The sequence below is a fragment of the Urtica dioica genome, chromosome 11, assembly GCF_054948205.1.
Source record: "Urtica dioica subsp. dioica isolate 48M chromosome 11, U.dioica_male_clone48M_v1_H2, whole genome shotgun sequence".
Classification (NCBI taxonomy): Eukaryota; Viridiplantae; Streptophyta; class Magnoliopsida; order Rosales; family Urticaceae; genus Urtica; species Urtica dioica.
The window spans coordinates 22,438,429-22,452,873 of NC_142766.1; the positions used below are offsets into that span (position 1 = coordinate 22,438,429).

General features: G+C 34.6%; 3 protein-coding genes across 4 annotated transcripts in view; 1 reads left to right on the plus strand and 2 right to left on the minus strand.

Moving 5' to 3' along the window:
- Positions 1-5,114, plus strand: LOC149382487 (sterol 3-beta-glucosyltransferase UGT80A2-like). The gene is made up of 14 exons (XM_089629982.1): positions 1-221; positions 347-537; positions 1,024-1,275; positions 1,537-1,648; positions 1,968-2,138; positions 2,411-2,474; positions 2,698-2,755; positions 2,855-3,032; positions 3,300-3,430; positions 3,579-3,681; positions 3,803-3,879; positions 3,981-4,028; positions 4,119-4,268; positions 4,722-5,114. The coding sequence occupies exons 1-14, from the start codon at positions 140-142 to the stop codon at positions 4,902-4,904; spliced, it is 1,800 nt and encodes a 599-aa protein (XP_089486108.1). The 5' UTR covers positions 1-139; the 3' UTR covers positions 4,905-5,114.
- Positions 5,115-5,868: 754 nt separating this feature from the next.
- Positions 5,869-10,322, minus strand: LOC149382488 (Polynucleotide adenylyltransferase family protein). The gene is made up of 15 exons (XM_089629984.1): positions 9,910-10,322; positions 9,700-9,830; positions 8,933-9,050; positions 8,743-8,798; positions 8,597-8,646; positions 8,305-8,403; positions 7,978-8,087; positions 7,714-7,841; positions 7,469-7,535; positions 7,230-7,313; positions 7,002-7,064; positions 6,776-6,920; positions 6,528-6,689; positions 6,285-6,382; positions 5,869-6,210 (listed from the first exon to the last, which is right to left on the minus strand). The coding sequence occupies exons 1-15, from the start codon at positions 10,216-10,218 to the stop codon at positions 6,097-6,099; spliced, it is 1,734 nt and encodes a 577-aa protein (XP_089486110.1). The 5' UTR covers positions 10,219-10,322; the 3' UTR covers positions 5,869-6,096.
- Positions 10,323-11,410: 1,088 nt separating this feature from the next.
- Positions 11,411-14,445, minus strand: part of LOC149382489 (protein LUTEIN DEFICIENT 5, chloroplastic-like) — a 4,578-nt gene continuing 1,543 nt past the window's right edge. Inside the window, exons 6-17 of one of the 2 annotated variants that reach the window (XM_089630644.1) lie at positions 14,300-14,445; positions 14,025-14,186; positions 13,660-13,755; positions 13,482-13,583; positions 13,339-13,371; positions 13,166-13,246; positions 12,970-13,052; positions 12,552-12,683; positions 12,383-12,443; positions 12,205-12,270; positions 11,885-12,109; positions 11,411-11,725 (exon numbers count right to left, since the gene is read on the minus strand). The exon at positions 14,300-14,445 is cut by the window's right edge and continues 46 nt beyond it. In XM_089630644.1, the coding sequence (XP_089486770.1) occupies positions 11,930-12,109; positions 12,205-12,270; positions 12,383-12,443; positions 12,552-12,683; positions 12,970-13,052; positions 13,166-13,246; positions 13,339-13,371; positions 13,482-13,583; positions 13,660-13,755; positions 14,025-14,186; positions 14,300-14,445 (1,142 nt within the window). In that variant the 3' untranslated portion in view covers positions 11,411-11,725; positions 11,885-11,929. Of the gene's footprint in view, positions 11,781-11,884; positions 12,110-12,204; positions 12,271-12,382; positions 12,444-12,551; positions 12,684-12,969; positions 13,053-13,165; positions 13,247-13,338; positions 13,372-13,481; positions 13,584-13,659; positions 13,756-14,024; positions 14,187-14,299 lie in introns of both variants that reach the window. The other variant, XM_089630643.1, reaches the window with a different exon arrangement.

The window sequence follows — 14,445 nt, forward strand, 5'->3', positions numbered from 1 at the left end:
AAGTACCTCAAAATAATAACGACAACAACAAGAAACCAACATTCCCGGAATTCTTTCAATTTTTCGTCTCAAAGTTTCGCATCGTTTGTCGGAAAAGTTTCACACCGTGGAGAGACGATCGATAGATCGATAATCTTCGATGGCGAATCTCCGCCGAACCAAATCCGCTAATTCCGATACAGACATTTCCGTTTCTCTCGAACCAGACGTCGATTGTTTAGGTTATTCCTAATTCATTGTCGGTTTCTTATATTTGTGGTTATTGTGTTGCTCGTGTATACAAAATCGACTTCGAAAATTTTATTTGATTTATTCGTTTTCGGACTCACAATTGTTTGCGTTTTAGGGAACGGTGAGAGGAGAATTTCCGCTGAGAGCACTCCCAGCGAAATATCACCGACAGGTGAGACAGAATCGCAATCGAGTTCGAACTCGAGTCCGAACCAGATCAGCACGACACCGCATCTCAGCCAGAGTCACTCATTAGCTTTTTTAGTAACGAAGCTTTTCGATGAAAAAATTCCTTTCAAAAAGAAGGTTCGTCTGGTTCCTTTCTTTTTTCGTGATCAATAATTATTTTACTTAACGTGTTTTTTTTTTCTTCCTCTTGTTGAACTAAGAATTAAAATTACAGAAGAAATCGGGTAGATGTCTCTAAATTCTGGCGATTGTGATGTATTAAAGTAATAAAATAAATGCAATAAATAACAAATTCCTATAATCGTGGCTATTTAATGATTAATCTAAGCTGTAGTTATCTCATATTCAAAGAGATAAGAAATAACCAAAATATATTAAATTACATATCGCTGATTTGGTGTTATATTATTTACTTATATTACTAATTCCGAACTGAAAAAATTATATATGTATATATATATTATATAATCAAATTAAAATTTCTTTTACTCATAAGTTTAATAAATTCGACCTGGAAAAATCAATTTTCTTTTATGAAGTTAAAATTTCTGGATATTTGTGCTCTTAATTTTTTTTTTTTTTTTAAAAAAAAACAAATTGCAGCTAAAATGGTTGAAAAAAGTTGCTACTGTGAAAGACGACGGAACTATACAGTTTGACGTTCCTGGTGATATAAAGCCACAAAGTATGGATTTCGGAAGTGGTGTAATCAATGAGCGAACTGATGATGAATCACAAGCCAGTACAGTAGAGGTGGAAGAAAACATAGATATACCTCCGCTGCAAATTGTAATCCTCATTGTAGGCACAAGAGGAGACGTGCAACCATTTATTGCTATTGGAAAACGTTTACAGGTAAATAATCTACGAACATGCATGGAATGCTCTTTGCTCGAATTTCTCTTAACGAGCTTGTCGATTAACGTATGAAATCTTTTCTGGTGTTCATAATTGAAACCTCAGTTCTTTAAAATAGCTGTGGATGAATATTAGGTTTCTTGGTTGGACTTGTTCAGTGAGTCTCAGTGTGTCTTTTGTTATCATGAGATGTTGGTTGAAAGAACTTGAGTGACGTCAAAGTAAGTGTTCGTGAGTTGTTTAGCTAAAAATTTGCAGGAAGATGGCCATAGAGTTAGGTTGGCAACACATGCAAACTTCAAGGATTTTGTACTGACTGCTGGGCTGGAGTTTTACCCTTTGGGTGGAGATCCTAAAGTTCTTGCTGGTTGTAAGTAATTTATTGCATTCCAAAACTTTCTTTTTGGTATCTCGATTTGTTTTGATTACAAACATTAACCTCTTTGTGACAATTACATTGTTAAAGGAAATACTGTTAGAAACTCTAGTTCTTTATCAAGTATCGACATTTAGGGTTCAATCGCAATTGTTTCTACTTCTTATGAGTATCTAAACTGTTAACTTGTATATTCGAGTGGGCTTTAAAGAGACTAGTCGGTCTCATGAGCGACGAGATTTCTTTATGTGTGCTTTGTATGAGACAGTGGAGGACTAGTATTTATGTTGAATTCACAGCTTGTTTCGTGCAGATATGGTGAAGAACAAAGGGTTTTTGCCTTCTGGACCATCAGAAATACCCATTCAGCGAAGTCAAATCAAGGAAATCATAGGTTCTTTACTCCCTGCATGCACGAAAGAAGACCCGGACACAAATATTCGATTTAAAGCAGATGCAATAATCGCTAACCCACCAGCGTATGGTAAGATTCCCTCTCTATATTTCATTCGATAAGTACAGTACTGATGAATGTTTTTTCAATACAAACTCTTATGCTAGTAATAGTTGGCTTTGAACTTGAAGGATCGTTGGATCATTACTTGTATATGTGTTGTCATTTTCATGTTGATGATTTAACTACTTGTCATCTTATAGTTAATTTTTTTTAATTTTTTTTTACGTAAGTTATTGTAATAGTTCTCTTAAATGTCAATTGATTTTTGAAAACGTTAACTTATCCTCCTATTTGATCAGGTCATATACATGTTGCAGAGGCGTTAAAAGTACCTCTTCATATATTTTTCACAATGCCATGGACGTAAGTGATTCTTTACTAGGACCTGCTCATAATAAATTTAATTTATCATAAATTTTAGTTTTTAGTTGAAACATTCTGATTTTTAGCCAGTCATGTGATATAACAAAAAGGATCTTTGAATAATTATTTTTCCTAAAATACATTTGCTTATTTGAAATTTTCTATATCCGAAGTTTAATGTGGGATAATGATTTTACACTAACCAATTATCCTCTTTTGTCAGACCTACTAATGAATTTCCTCATCCTCTTTCTCGTGTTAAGTCACAACTGGCATATAGAGTGAGTCTCTCAGCTTGCCTATTCTCACCCTCTTGAAAAAGTACTATAATTGTCATCTTTTTGTTTATATTTCTGACAGAAAAGAAATTACCTCTGCAGCTATCTTACCAAATAGTTGACGGAATGATTTGGCTGGGTATACGGGACATGATAAATGAATTTAGAAAGAAAAAGTTGAAGCTGAGGCCAATAACGTATTTAAGTGGATCAACTAGTTTTCCTCAAGATGTGCCATATGGGTACATATGGAGTCCCCATCTTGTTCCAAAACCAAAAGGTAATATATTCTAAGCTGTTTGAAATAGTCTGGCACTATATGATAATGAAATTAGTTGCTGACTTCTCTATGATAAGGCGCGTTTATAGTTGGCATCGTAGCATGAATTTGCGTCGTCTTAGTTCTTACTGATTTTTAGTTGTGCGCTCCTTTACACTTGCAAATAAAGTTCAGTAGAATCTGTACATGAAGCAAATAATTTGGGGTGAAGTTTTCTTGTATTTTAATTTGAATTTTATCCTGATATTTTTTTCCCTTATTCCGCAGATTGGGGACCTAATATTGACGTCGTTGGATTTTGCTTTCTTGATCTTGCTTCAAATTACGAACCTCCAGAATCGCTTGTGAAATGGCTTGAAGCTGGGGAGAAGCCAATCTATATTGGATTCGGTAGCCTTGTAAGTTTTTCTTACATTCACCTTTATTTTACTATTGCAAAAAGTAGTTATTAACCTTTTATATAACATACAAATGTAAACACAAGCGATTAATACTTATTATAGTTAGTCACATCTCATGGAAAAAAAATTTGTGTCTATGAAACAGCCCGTTGAAGAGCCAGAGAAAATGACTAAGATTATAGTTCAAGCTTTGGAAATTACAAAACAAAGAGGCATTATCAATAAAGGATGGGGTGGCCTTGGAAATCGTAAGTTCTTTTATATACATGATATGTATATGGATATGTATATATATGATGCATTTTATTTTATTTTTTTCCGTTTGGGGCTAATATTTATCACGCACTTGCGCATTTTAACGCTCACCAGTGGAAGAACCCAAGGAGTTTGTGTACTTACTGGATAATTGCCCTCATGACTGGCTTTTCCCCCATTGCTCTGCTGTGGTAAACTAAACCTTTATTTCTCGAAGACTTGCCGGTTTCTTTTTTTCGCAATAATAATCCCCATCTCCCATTACAGTATTAATTGCATATAGTAATTTCAGGTTCATCATGGCGGTGCTGGAACTACCGCTGCCGGTCTGAAAGCTGCGGTGATTGACTTTTCCTTTTATCATCGTGATTTTTTATTTTCATCATTTTAATTTTTAACGATTTTTTTATTTTTTATTTTATTTTTTTAGTGCCCAACGACAATCGTGCCGTTCTTCGGAGACCAGCCATTTTGGGGGGGCAGGGTACACACTAGAGGGGTAGGACCAGTCCCCATTCCAGTCGACGAGTTTTCGCTTGATAAGTTGGTTGATGCCATAAACTTCATGCTAGATCCCAAGGTAAAATACAAAATATTATGTGCTAAGTAGTCATTTACATTTCCACCACTCTATCAACAGTGATGCTGATTTAGTCTACATTTCCACCACTTAATCAAACTATCAACGAAAAGAATATCCAATGTTTTGAAACTTTAGCAAACGTCGATGGAGTCAAATAAGTACTATGATGTATTTCTACAATGAGTACTTTTAGGTTTATTAAATTTTAGTCTCATCTTCACTTTTAATAAACTAGTAATAGCCATTTTTATCTAATAATTGTATAGAAAACAGGACACAATGTCAAATGAGCCTTTAGGATAGCCTGGGATTTTAGGACAATTAGTCGTCTTAAGTTATATTTTAGGAAATAAGATCAAATATAAGTATCGCGTATCATCGTAAAAGTAGGGGCAATTAATGCCATTTTTATTAAGGAACGTGGTTGATGAGCGGTTGGAATTGGTGCAGGTGAAAGAGCGTGCAGTCGAACTAGCCAAAGCCATGGAAAATGAAGACGGAGTTGCAGGATCTGTCAAGGCTTTCTATAAACATTTTCCTCGGGAAGCTCTTAGACTTGATGCTCAACCTGACTCTGACTCTGCACATCATCGGAAAAGATTTTCCGTTCGCCAATGTTTTGGTTTCACGTGAAATTTTGAGGTGATTAACCTGTTCTTAATTGTGTGTAATCTGTTGCTATGTGTTTTAAGATTTTCATTTTGAGTTCTGTTTAAATATCATGTTTATAATATTTCCAATTATTTCATCAGAAAAGATAACTTTGATAAAATATACGTAAAATTGAGAACACTATGACTATACACATTTTTATTTCAACGAAAGTACCCATTACGTTCAATGAATCTTATTTAGCCCTTTTCAAATTTATTTTAAAAACTCTTTCATCTATACCTTTCATATTCAAAATCAGTTTTCAACTCATGTCTACCAAGAATATAAGTTTGTTTCCAGTTTTTCTTTGGAGTCTTAAATAATGAATATTTATTCATCTTAGTAGAAGTTTCAAAAAATTTTATCACATATTTTGAATGGATCAACATGAGAACTAGAATAGCTTTTCATAAATTGTGTCCATGATTTTCGACTATGCGTTGCGTAATTTTAAAGATAGCGAAAATTTAAAATTAAAAAAAGCTATTACAGATATCCATCCGATGAAAGTGTTTTCCTTGGAGTTTATAAAAAAAATTAAAAATTTGTGTACTTATTTTCGACTATGATTTGCATCGAACGAAATAAATGCATTAAAAAATAATTTTTTTATTAGTGCATTGTAAGAAATAAGATTAAAATATGAAATAAGATTAGCAGATTCTTTCTACCAAAGTAAGAAATAAACTTATTCAGCATTTGTACACTCCAAGAAACAACAAAAATAAATTACATTTCTTTTAGTCGAAACAATAAAAACTAAATCAACTTCTTGTGTTGGCTCAATAATGAATTTTGACACGATTTTTAGAAGTGAAAGAGAGGTATGGGAGAAACAAAAATAGAGGTGAAAACACCAAATGAGATGTCTCGAAAATATTTTGTAATTTTTGAAAAGAGGGGTGTAATTTTTCAATCACGTTAGTCGTGTATATTGCATCACTTCCATTTAATGTGTTAAAGTATATTTATCCAATGTCTTAGAAAATATCCTAATATATCTCTAATCGTTCTGCCTGGTCAAAATACGGAGGATCACGTTTCTGGTTGAAGTACTACGTACGAATCTACTAATTAGTAGTGCTTTTCTTGACGTGTGTCTCTCTATAAATAAAACTTGTACAAAAATGCGAGTAACTAGGTAAAACCTAAAATCGAAGGATAAGATGTACTACTCCGTCGCCTCGGTCTTGGCGCGTTTCGAATTGGATTGGTTCATCCATTCGATGCATTCCTCCATAGTTCCTGTGGGGTTAGCAAGTTGCCACACAAGCAGTTTCTCTTGCTGCAAATACCCAAACAACATAAATAACATTGATGTTTCAATGTACATAACGAAATGTTGTGTTGTGGCTTTACCCATTCCCGTACAAGTGGTCCGCCAGTGCTGAGCTGCAAAATGTCCATTATCTGCTTCCCGTTGACTAATGGCTTCACTTCCCAAACCTTCTCAAGCCCTGTATTTCCAGATTGCATTTTAAAACAACCAAGTATTTCAGAGGAACTTGAACCTCATCAACTAATCACGGCAAGCTCGGAATGAAGAAAGAAAAATGTAGCACATGCTCTACGCATAAGCTCGGAATGAAGAAAGAGACTTGCCTAATTCAACAATGATGTTCTTAGCTGTTTTATATAGCTCTTTCAGCTCCTCCAGCTCAAATCTCTTGTTTATGATGTCCTCGGTAGATTCGACTTTATATAAAACTGTAGATATCAGCAACGCAGCTCGCCAGAAATATTTAACTTCTCGAAGCAAAAGGGCTGAAACGAATGCAAAGATAAATGAATTAGGCAGGAGTAGAATTACTGACGCTCTCCACAACTACATAAAATTAAAAGCAACATACCTGTTAATACTCGTAACTTTGAAGCAATGGGGATATCTAAATTTTTTGATGAACAGTCAACTTCAGAATGTTCAATGTCTTTCTTCAAGGTTAAAAATGGAAGCAAAGTCACAAATTTCTCCGAAGCAGAATGTATTCGTCCAATCTGCAAGCATGTAACAGTTGCTAATATATATATGAAATTTTCAAGTGGACATAACTAAGGTTGAAAATTAAACAAACTAACCGTTTCTGCATCGCTGACTTTTCCCTTGAGAGATTCCCGGAAAAAGAAGTCAACAATAGAGCCCTGTATTGATGAGTTTTAGTGCAAGAAAACCCAATGACGATTGTCTAGTATAGTATTATGATATTATGAGTCACTGCATATCAAATCAGAGCTATTTGATCATACAAATCTTATAAGCTGTTTTTCAGCCTTTTTCTTCTTCCTCCTTAAAATGGAAAATCGTACCCTTTTTGATTTGCGATCCATGTATGTTGTCTTTCTGAATGGGAGAAACATAGCAGCATATAGAGTCAGTCTTTTCTGTTCATCCTGATATATAGAAGAGACATTAAATGATAAGTTTACCTCTTTTTTTTCAGAAGAAACAAATGATAAATTTACATTTGCCAGAAACATAATGTAAAAAAGAAGCAAAGTTGGATTAGCTGCTCAAACAGTGTTTTCTTTCAATATTCGCAACTCACACTGAAGGTAGTGCCTCCAACTAAGTGGATAAGGTTCCATGTAGCATCTAGGTATGCAACACAAAGCCTACACAAGATTAGAAGAATGAATTCAATTGTTTTTTTTTAAGTACAGAACTGTCCTAAGCTTTTTAAGAGAGACAGCTTAGTATATGTTTGTCATAACAGTTTAGCTAGTAAGCGGTATCTGATATCAATTGGTTGATTAGACCATAAAATGTGATTTACAAAAAATTAAAGTATACCTGTCATATCCCTCAACTATCGCTGGCTCGTATTGAGAAGGACGATTGAATACAACGTCGAATAACGTTAAATCAGATATATAGGTCATTGCTTTAACTGGTTGGTTTCCAGAGATCATAAGATCGATCTACATCACAGAAAATTGACAGTGACAAAATTTCAGATTTTTTTTTTTGTTTTCGTGGGTGCTTATTAAGCTCGAAATCATAATCTGGAATAGCATAGTCCCGTCGATATACTACTTGAGAGTTAGACTAACATACTTCTTTACCAATGCGCTCTCTGCTAATTTTAGCATCAAGAGCAGTCTTCACAGCATCACTTGATGCAGCTTCCTTCAGCTCTTCATCTAGTACGAATTCTAATCTCGCTCCTAAATAACCACAAGCAATAGGACTTGTATAAAAATCAAGTATACTGACATAAATTTTTCCCCCATTCTTGAAAGCACTCACTCGTTAAGCTTACGTTAAAGAATGTTGCTTACAAAAGATGACGATTCAAGTTTAGCTTTACTAATTACTTAATCATAAAGATATCTATTGGCGATTTTCCACCATCGACAATAATAGTGAAAGAAATGCACATACCAAAGCGGATTGCTCGAAGAACTCGTAAAGGATCATCCATAAAAGTAGCCTTTGGAGGTAATGGAGTCACAATTCTTCCACATTTCAAATCTTCCAGGCCTGAAAAATAAGTAAAAAAAAAAAGTAAAGTCATAAATAAGGTGACAAAAAGATATCATGAGTCAAATCACTTCTGAAAAAAGAAAAACCAAATGCAAAAGCAAGGTGTATTGAAACTTTAGCACCCAAACTCTAAACATGAACATGTAAAAAATAAAAAATAAATAAAAAAATAAAAATAAAAAACACCGACCTCTGTTTGTGTAATCTTCAACTGACTTGGTGTTAAGATTGTAGAACAAGCTGGAAAACGTAAAATACAATAAGCAATTTGATCCAGGAAAACGTGATCAGTTTGAGAATGGACAAGATGCACAAACTCATGCCAAAGAAATATACCTGTTAATGGTTAAATCTCTCCTGTAAGCATCATCTTCTGGTGTGCCAAACACTTGCTACATCACAGATAATTTGTATTGAACACTAAGACCTTGAGAACATATTTCTATTTAAATAGTTGACATGCATGTATAATCCTAAACACATATGACAATCATAAAAATGCTAAACGACTCATTTAACAACAGACCTTCGTTGGAATGCGGCTATTTTCACAGTATTCTTCACACCTTAAATTCACAAAATCAATCCACATATCACATATGCGCATTCTTGCTGTTTCCAAATGTTTCGACTGCTCAGGGTTACTACAAAATAATATTCAAAGAGAAGGAACATAACTATTAGATAAAATGATATGAAAATTCTTCGCTTGCTGACAAGGATTTTCAAAGAAAATAAGAAGGATTACATCTGCAAAAGGACCAATAAAAGTACATATTCACTGAAATAATTAATCAGCCTGTAGGAAGGAAAAATACGCATATCTCCCAGTAAAACATATATATATTTATATATATAGCAAGATAGAATAATGTTACAATGATTCATCATTATTCCTTCTCTTTTTTGTTTTTGTTTTTTGACGAGATATAAACCAGAAAGATGCCTTACTATCTCTGATCAAAGACAATTTCAGGATAATGAGATAACTGCATTATACATAAAGGAAAAATCCTAGTAAAAAATATCTCTGTTTAAACACGCCTACCATGTCATAATTTTTAAATTAGTTCTACTTGAAGTTTTTCGTTGATTGAGGTGAAATATATATGAAAAATCCAGACTCTAAAACCTAAATACAGAGTTGAGACTCCAATCAAAACCAGACAAGATGCTACACGAAGCCATTTGAAAAGTCATCTTTAAGTTTATATTGAGCAAGTAAACCAAATTAATATGAACGGAAGGATCTATTACCGATTATTAATGTAAGATGTGAGAAAAATTACATACCTATTAATTACGGCAATTCCTTGAGGCTTTTCTCCAATGGACAACAAGTACGATTGTATCTTCCGAACGAAATCCCTCCCCAACATACTGTCCAGAGCAATATCAATGTCGTAACATTCTTTACCAAGAAGCTGAAAAACAAAATCCTCAATCGACAACTAAATAAACCAGAAAAGTCATTGTTCAAACAAACAGAATATAGAGAGAGACCTTGTCGCGGACCCAGCCTCCAGCGACTCGAAGGTGATTTGGGAGCCTGAAGTATTCGAGAGTTCCGGTGAGGCGATCGAAGATCTTCTTCTCCACGTCAGTGAGCTCGATGGTATCTCTGACGTGCACTAACGGCAGAGAATTCGCGGGCTCGGCCATGCTTCGGCGAGGAGAGAGATAACCTAGGGTTTGCTGCTTTTGCGTTTGGGAGGGAAATGAAAAAGAGATTCGAGAACAAGTGTTCTTGGTTCTGTGAAGCGATGGAGGAAACAAAAAGACTAGAGGCTTCGCTCCTAGCACTCGCATCATTTTTACCCTCGCCGCAAAGATAACGTTATTTAATATATTGATTTTACGAGGGTAATTTTTGGAATTTAAAGGGTTATGACCTCACGGGTTTTTCATTATGTTTTGGTTCCTTACGAATAAACCATCAAAGTTATAATAAGATGCTTATCTTGAATATTGGATTTTTCTTTTATATTTTACTCAATTACATTGAATATTCAAATATCAATTATAAGATGCTTATCTTGAACATTAGACTTTTGTAAAAAAAAAAAAAAAAAAGTGTTTACTCAATTACATTGAATATTTTCGCATAAATCAAAATAAATAACATTACAAAACTTGAATGTGAAAGATCTTTTACATTTCAACTTAAGGCTTTGTTTGATAGGAACGAGGAAAAATGAGTGGATGTATTAAATAATATGGAAAAAAAAAGAAAGAAAAGTGATGGATTGTAATTTTCTCAAAAGTTAATTGATATAATGAGATGAAAGATTATTTTACATCCATTTGTTGTTTGGTATAAATAAATAAAAGAGAGGAATGATTAGTGTTTACATATTAAATAAATGTTATTATTGTAAAATAAAAAAAAAACTCTCTCTTCTCACAATCCTTCCAAATTAGAGGGGATTGATTTTCTGTGGGTCCCACGGATTTAAATCATTCTTACAACTCTTTCCATCATCTACTTTATATATACCAAACTAGAGAAACTACAAATTCATCCACTCAAATCCATCTACATTAATCCATCATCCCTAAAATCCACTCTACCAAACAAGCCCTAAGAGTCTAAATATTGGAGTTAAAAAACCTATGTTTTGCTATCAGCATTTAGGCAAATCTATCAAGATTTTTTTTTTTTTTTTTTTTTTTTTTTTTTTCACTGGCTGAAATAATTCCTCCAAAACTATCCTCTCTAGCTCGCTCAGTACTTATTTATCTTCGATTGATTTGCTCTTCCACTTTACATGAACATATTTCTACCAATACTAATCTTAATCTTATTCCCGTTTAGTTCCATGAAGTAGAAAATCGCCTTCACTTTAATCCATATTAGTAATAGCAATGTAAATTACTGCAAACATTTCAGCACTAATCAATGATGATCAATAGAGGAACATTTAAACTTTCCAGGCAATGAATTTGTATCATATAAATATTACCTTGTTCAAAATGGAATTTTATATTTGTCTGGCATTTAAACTTTCCAGGCAATGAATTTGTATCATATAAATATTACCTTGTTCAAAATGGAATTTTATATTTGACTGGCATTATATCATATTCATAAGACCAATACAATAAATATAAAAATAAATAGAGCGCTTTCAAATTTGAGTGGGAAAGTGGGTATTTCCTCAACCATTTCTTCATGGATACCTTCATGTGAAAACTGCATCTACTTTCTTTCCACTTCATGTATTTATGCTCTTTTTCCTTTTTTTTTTTTTTTTTTTTTGTTCTTTTTTAAGTTTGAATTTCTTTCTTCACTTCTTGGTCTTTCTTTCCCCTTCTTTAACTTGCACCTCAAAAGCAGAAACGACGCTCAATAAATGATTGAAATCCTCCTTGACCTAAAGCATAATTTTAAAAGCAGTACTATGTGCTTAACCGCAGAGAGAGAGAGAGAGAGAGAGAGAGTTCAGAAAACCAGTCTCAATAAGAATAATTCTTTTACCTTATTTGTGAAGTTATTCTCTCCATTATTATTGGTGAAGCGTCGTCACGAGAGTGCAATTTCCCCACTCGGACTAACAAGAGGATTCGTTTCAGATGAAGAGCTATCGTCCAGGTTCAGTGTCGATTTCTCCAGCGTGGGCATTATCGGTGGTTTTACTCTTCGAGTAACTGTCATTTTCAACCCATCTGTCGTGTGTATTGTCGCTCCTGTAGTCATGTTTACCTGCAGAAAAAAGTGTCCACACTCGTCAAACTGAATTGCCTTTTCCGAGCTTCATTTGCTTGAACGAAGCAACAAGATTAGCTCTCAAGGCTTACTTCAGGAGCCCCGACTGCCATTTGAAAGTTGAATCTCTGAACGAGCATCGAAAGTGCCACTACAGCCTGTGTATACATACATACATAGAAAAATTAAAAGTTAACAATAATTTTGGCGTAACTTGGTCCACAAGTAAAGTTCCATTGCTTCACATGTATTTTTGGGCACAAACAGTACCTCATACGAAGCAAACATGTCACCGACGCACTTGCGTGGTCCTCCACCAAAGGGCAAATAGCTATAAAAGGAGGGCAAGGATGTGAGGTGAGACTCGTAACGCTAGTTTACTTCACCGGAGAGAGCATGAGATTAGGAAAGAAGAAGAAGAAGAAGAAAAAAGTGTTACCTGAAATTTTGATTATTTTCATTTGGATTGGGTCCATCTAATGGCCACCTTTCTGGTATGAATTTTTCTGCATTTTCCCAAGTGTTTGGACAATGATGCAGATTCCAAACAGAAATAAATATGTCCTCGCCCCTATAAATGGAAAAATTGACATAAAGCCCAATAAGTAAATCAATGTGGATAATGTGGCAAGTGAAAATTACAGTTCTATTGTCAAACGTTTGTGGTTTTTTTTTTTCTTTTCTTCCATAAGTAATAGCTTTTCCTTGCTCAGAAAAGCTGAATAGCTTTGTCACTTACGTACTGATTTAAACGATTGTTAGGTAAGAACCAAAATATGATATAATGGATTTTCTTTTGTGGTATAGACTATTATTATACTTGATGCAACGTATAATATTCAGAAGAAATATAGAACCTTTTTATTGGGTATTGTCCGAGCACGTCGTCCTCAAGAGAACGGCGGATTAAGACTGGAGGTTGTGGGTACAGCCTCAAGGACTGTAATCATGTCGAAAAAAAAATTGAGATAAATAGAAGGCGTAAAGCTGCAAAGTAACGTGGCAAAATTTTAACTATTGAGACATCAGGAAAATGAAGAACCGTCAACTAACTTCGTTGATCACTCGAGTTGAGTACTTCAGTTTCTTCAGATCCTCTATAGTTGGGAAACGATCTCCTAGGATTGCGTCAACCTAACAGAGGATGAGAAAAAAAATGGAGTTCCCATGAACCAAAATAATCTTTGATGATATGCATCTGAATGCCTGTGGTCATTTAGAATCACCTCCTCTTGTAGCTTTGACATGGCCTCAGGATTCTGCGGGGAAGTTGAAAGGTAAATCCACTTACGAATTAGTAAAGCTCATTCTACGGGATATTAGATAATATAAAACTAAGACCTATATTTTAAATCCGAGAATTGGTCACCTGGGACAGAAGATAAAAAGTCCACGTTAAAACCGCGGCTGTTGTTTCATGCCCAGCTATAAGCATTGTCATCAAGTCATCTCGAAGTTGCTTGCTTGACACCTACAAGAAAGACTCTTATTTAAAATCTATAAAGTGGCTGGGAAATTCAAATGAAACGCGGTGAAAAAGGTCATACATCATCTCCCGATGCCAGAAGAAAATGTAAAATACTAGGATCCTTTTCGTTGATGTACTCCTCTTCAAATTGGACCTCTTCTTCCTCGACCATTCTCTGCCGAAAAAACCCAAAAAAAAAAAAAAAAAAAAACACTTTTGTTCAGTTGCGCAAATATTACTTTACTTCGCCACATTTCGAAATTCAATGCATGATCACAGACCAAGAACAGGAAAATAATGCTGGTAGCCTAGAGATTTTCCTTCTTTCTATCTCGGGTTGATGTATATACTTATTTCTAATTCGAACAAAGCAGTTCGGAATAAGAGCCTCCTATAGAATTCTCTACAGCACACACGAGTTTCCTAACAAGAGAAACACTTCACCTTGCATATTAAGATCAAACTATCAAGCGTGTCGTTGACCAATTTCAGGGCTTCGGACACCTTCCTTTGCCTAGGTGATATATCTTTCCAAATTGGGATCTCCCAGAATGGAATGGGCTCAATACTTCGAAGTTCTGCTTCTCTCAGAACAGTATAAACTGCCTTCTCGACCCAAAATACAGACACAAAAACTATGTTAGATGAAGCATCAACGACTATTAGGAACTGTATTCAAGAGTACAAACTATTAAAACAGAAACTGGAATAATAATCACCTCAACTATACCGGCATCGCGTGTCAATGAATCAAAATCGTAGTTGAAAACTGCTTTGCCAATAATATCCAAAGTCAGATGCGAAAATATCGACTCCATTTCTACATCTTCTCCGTCCTGTGCCGCAACGTCTAGCTTGAGGCAAA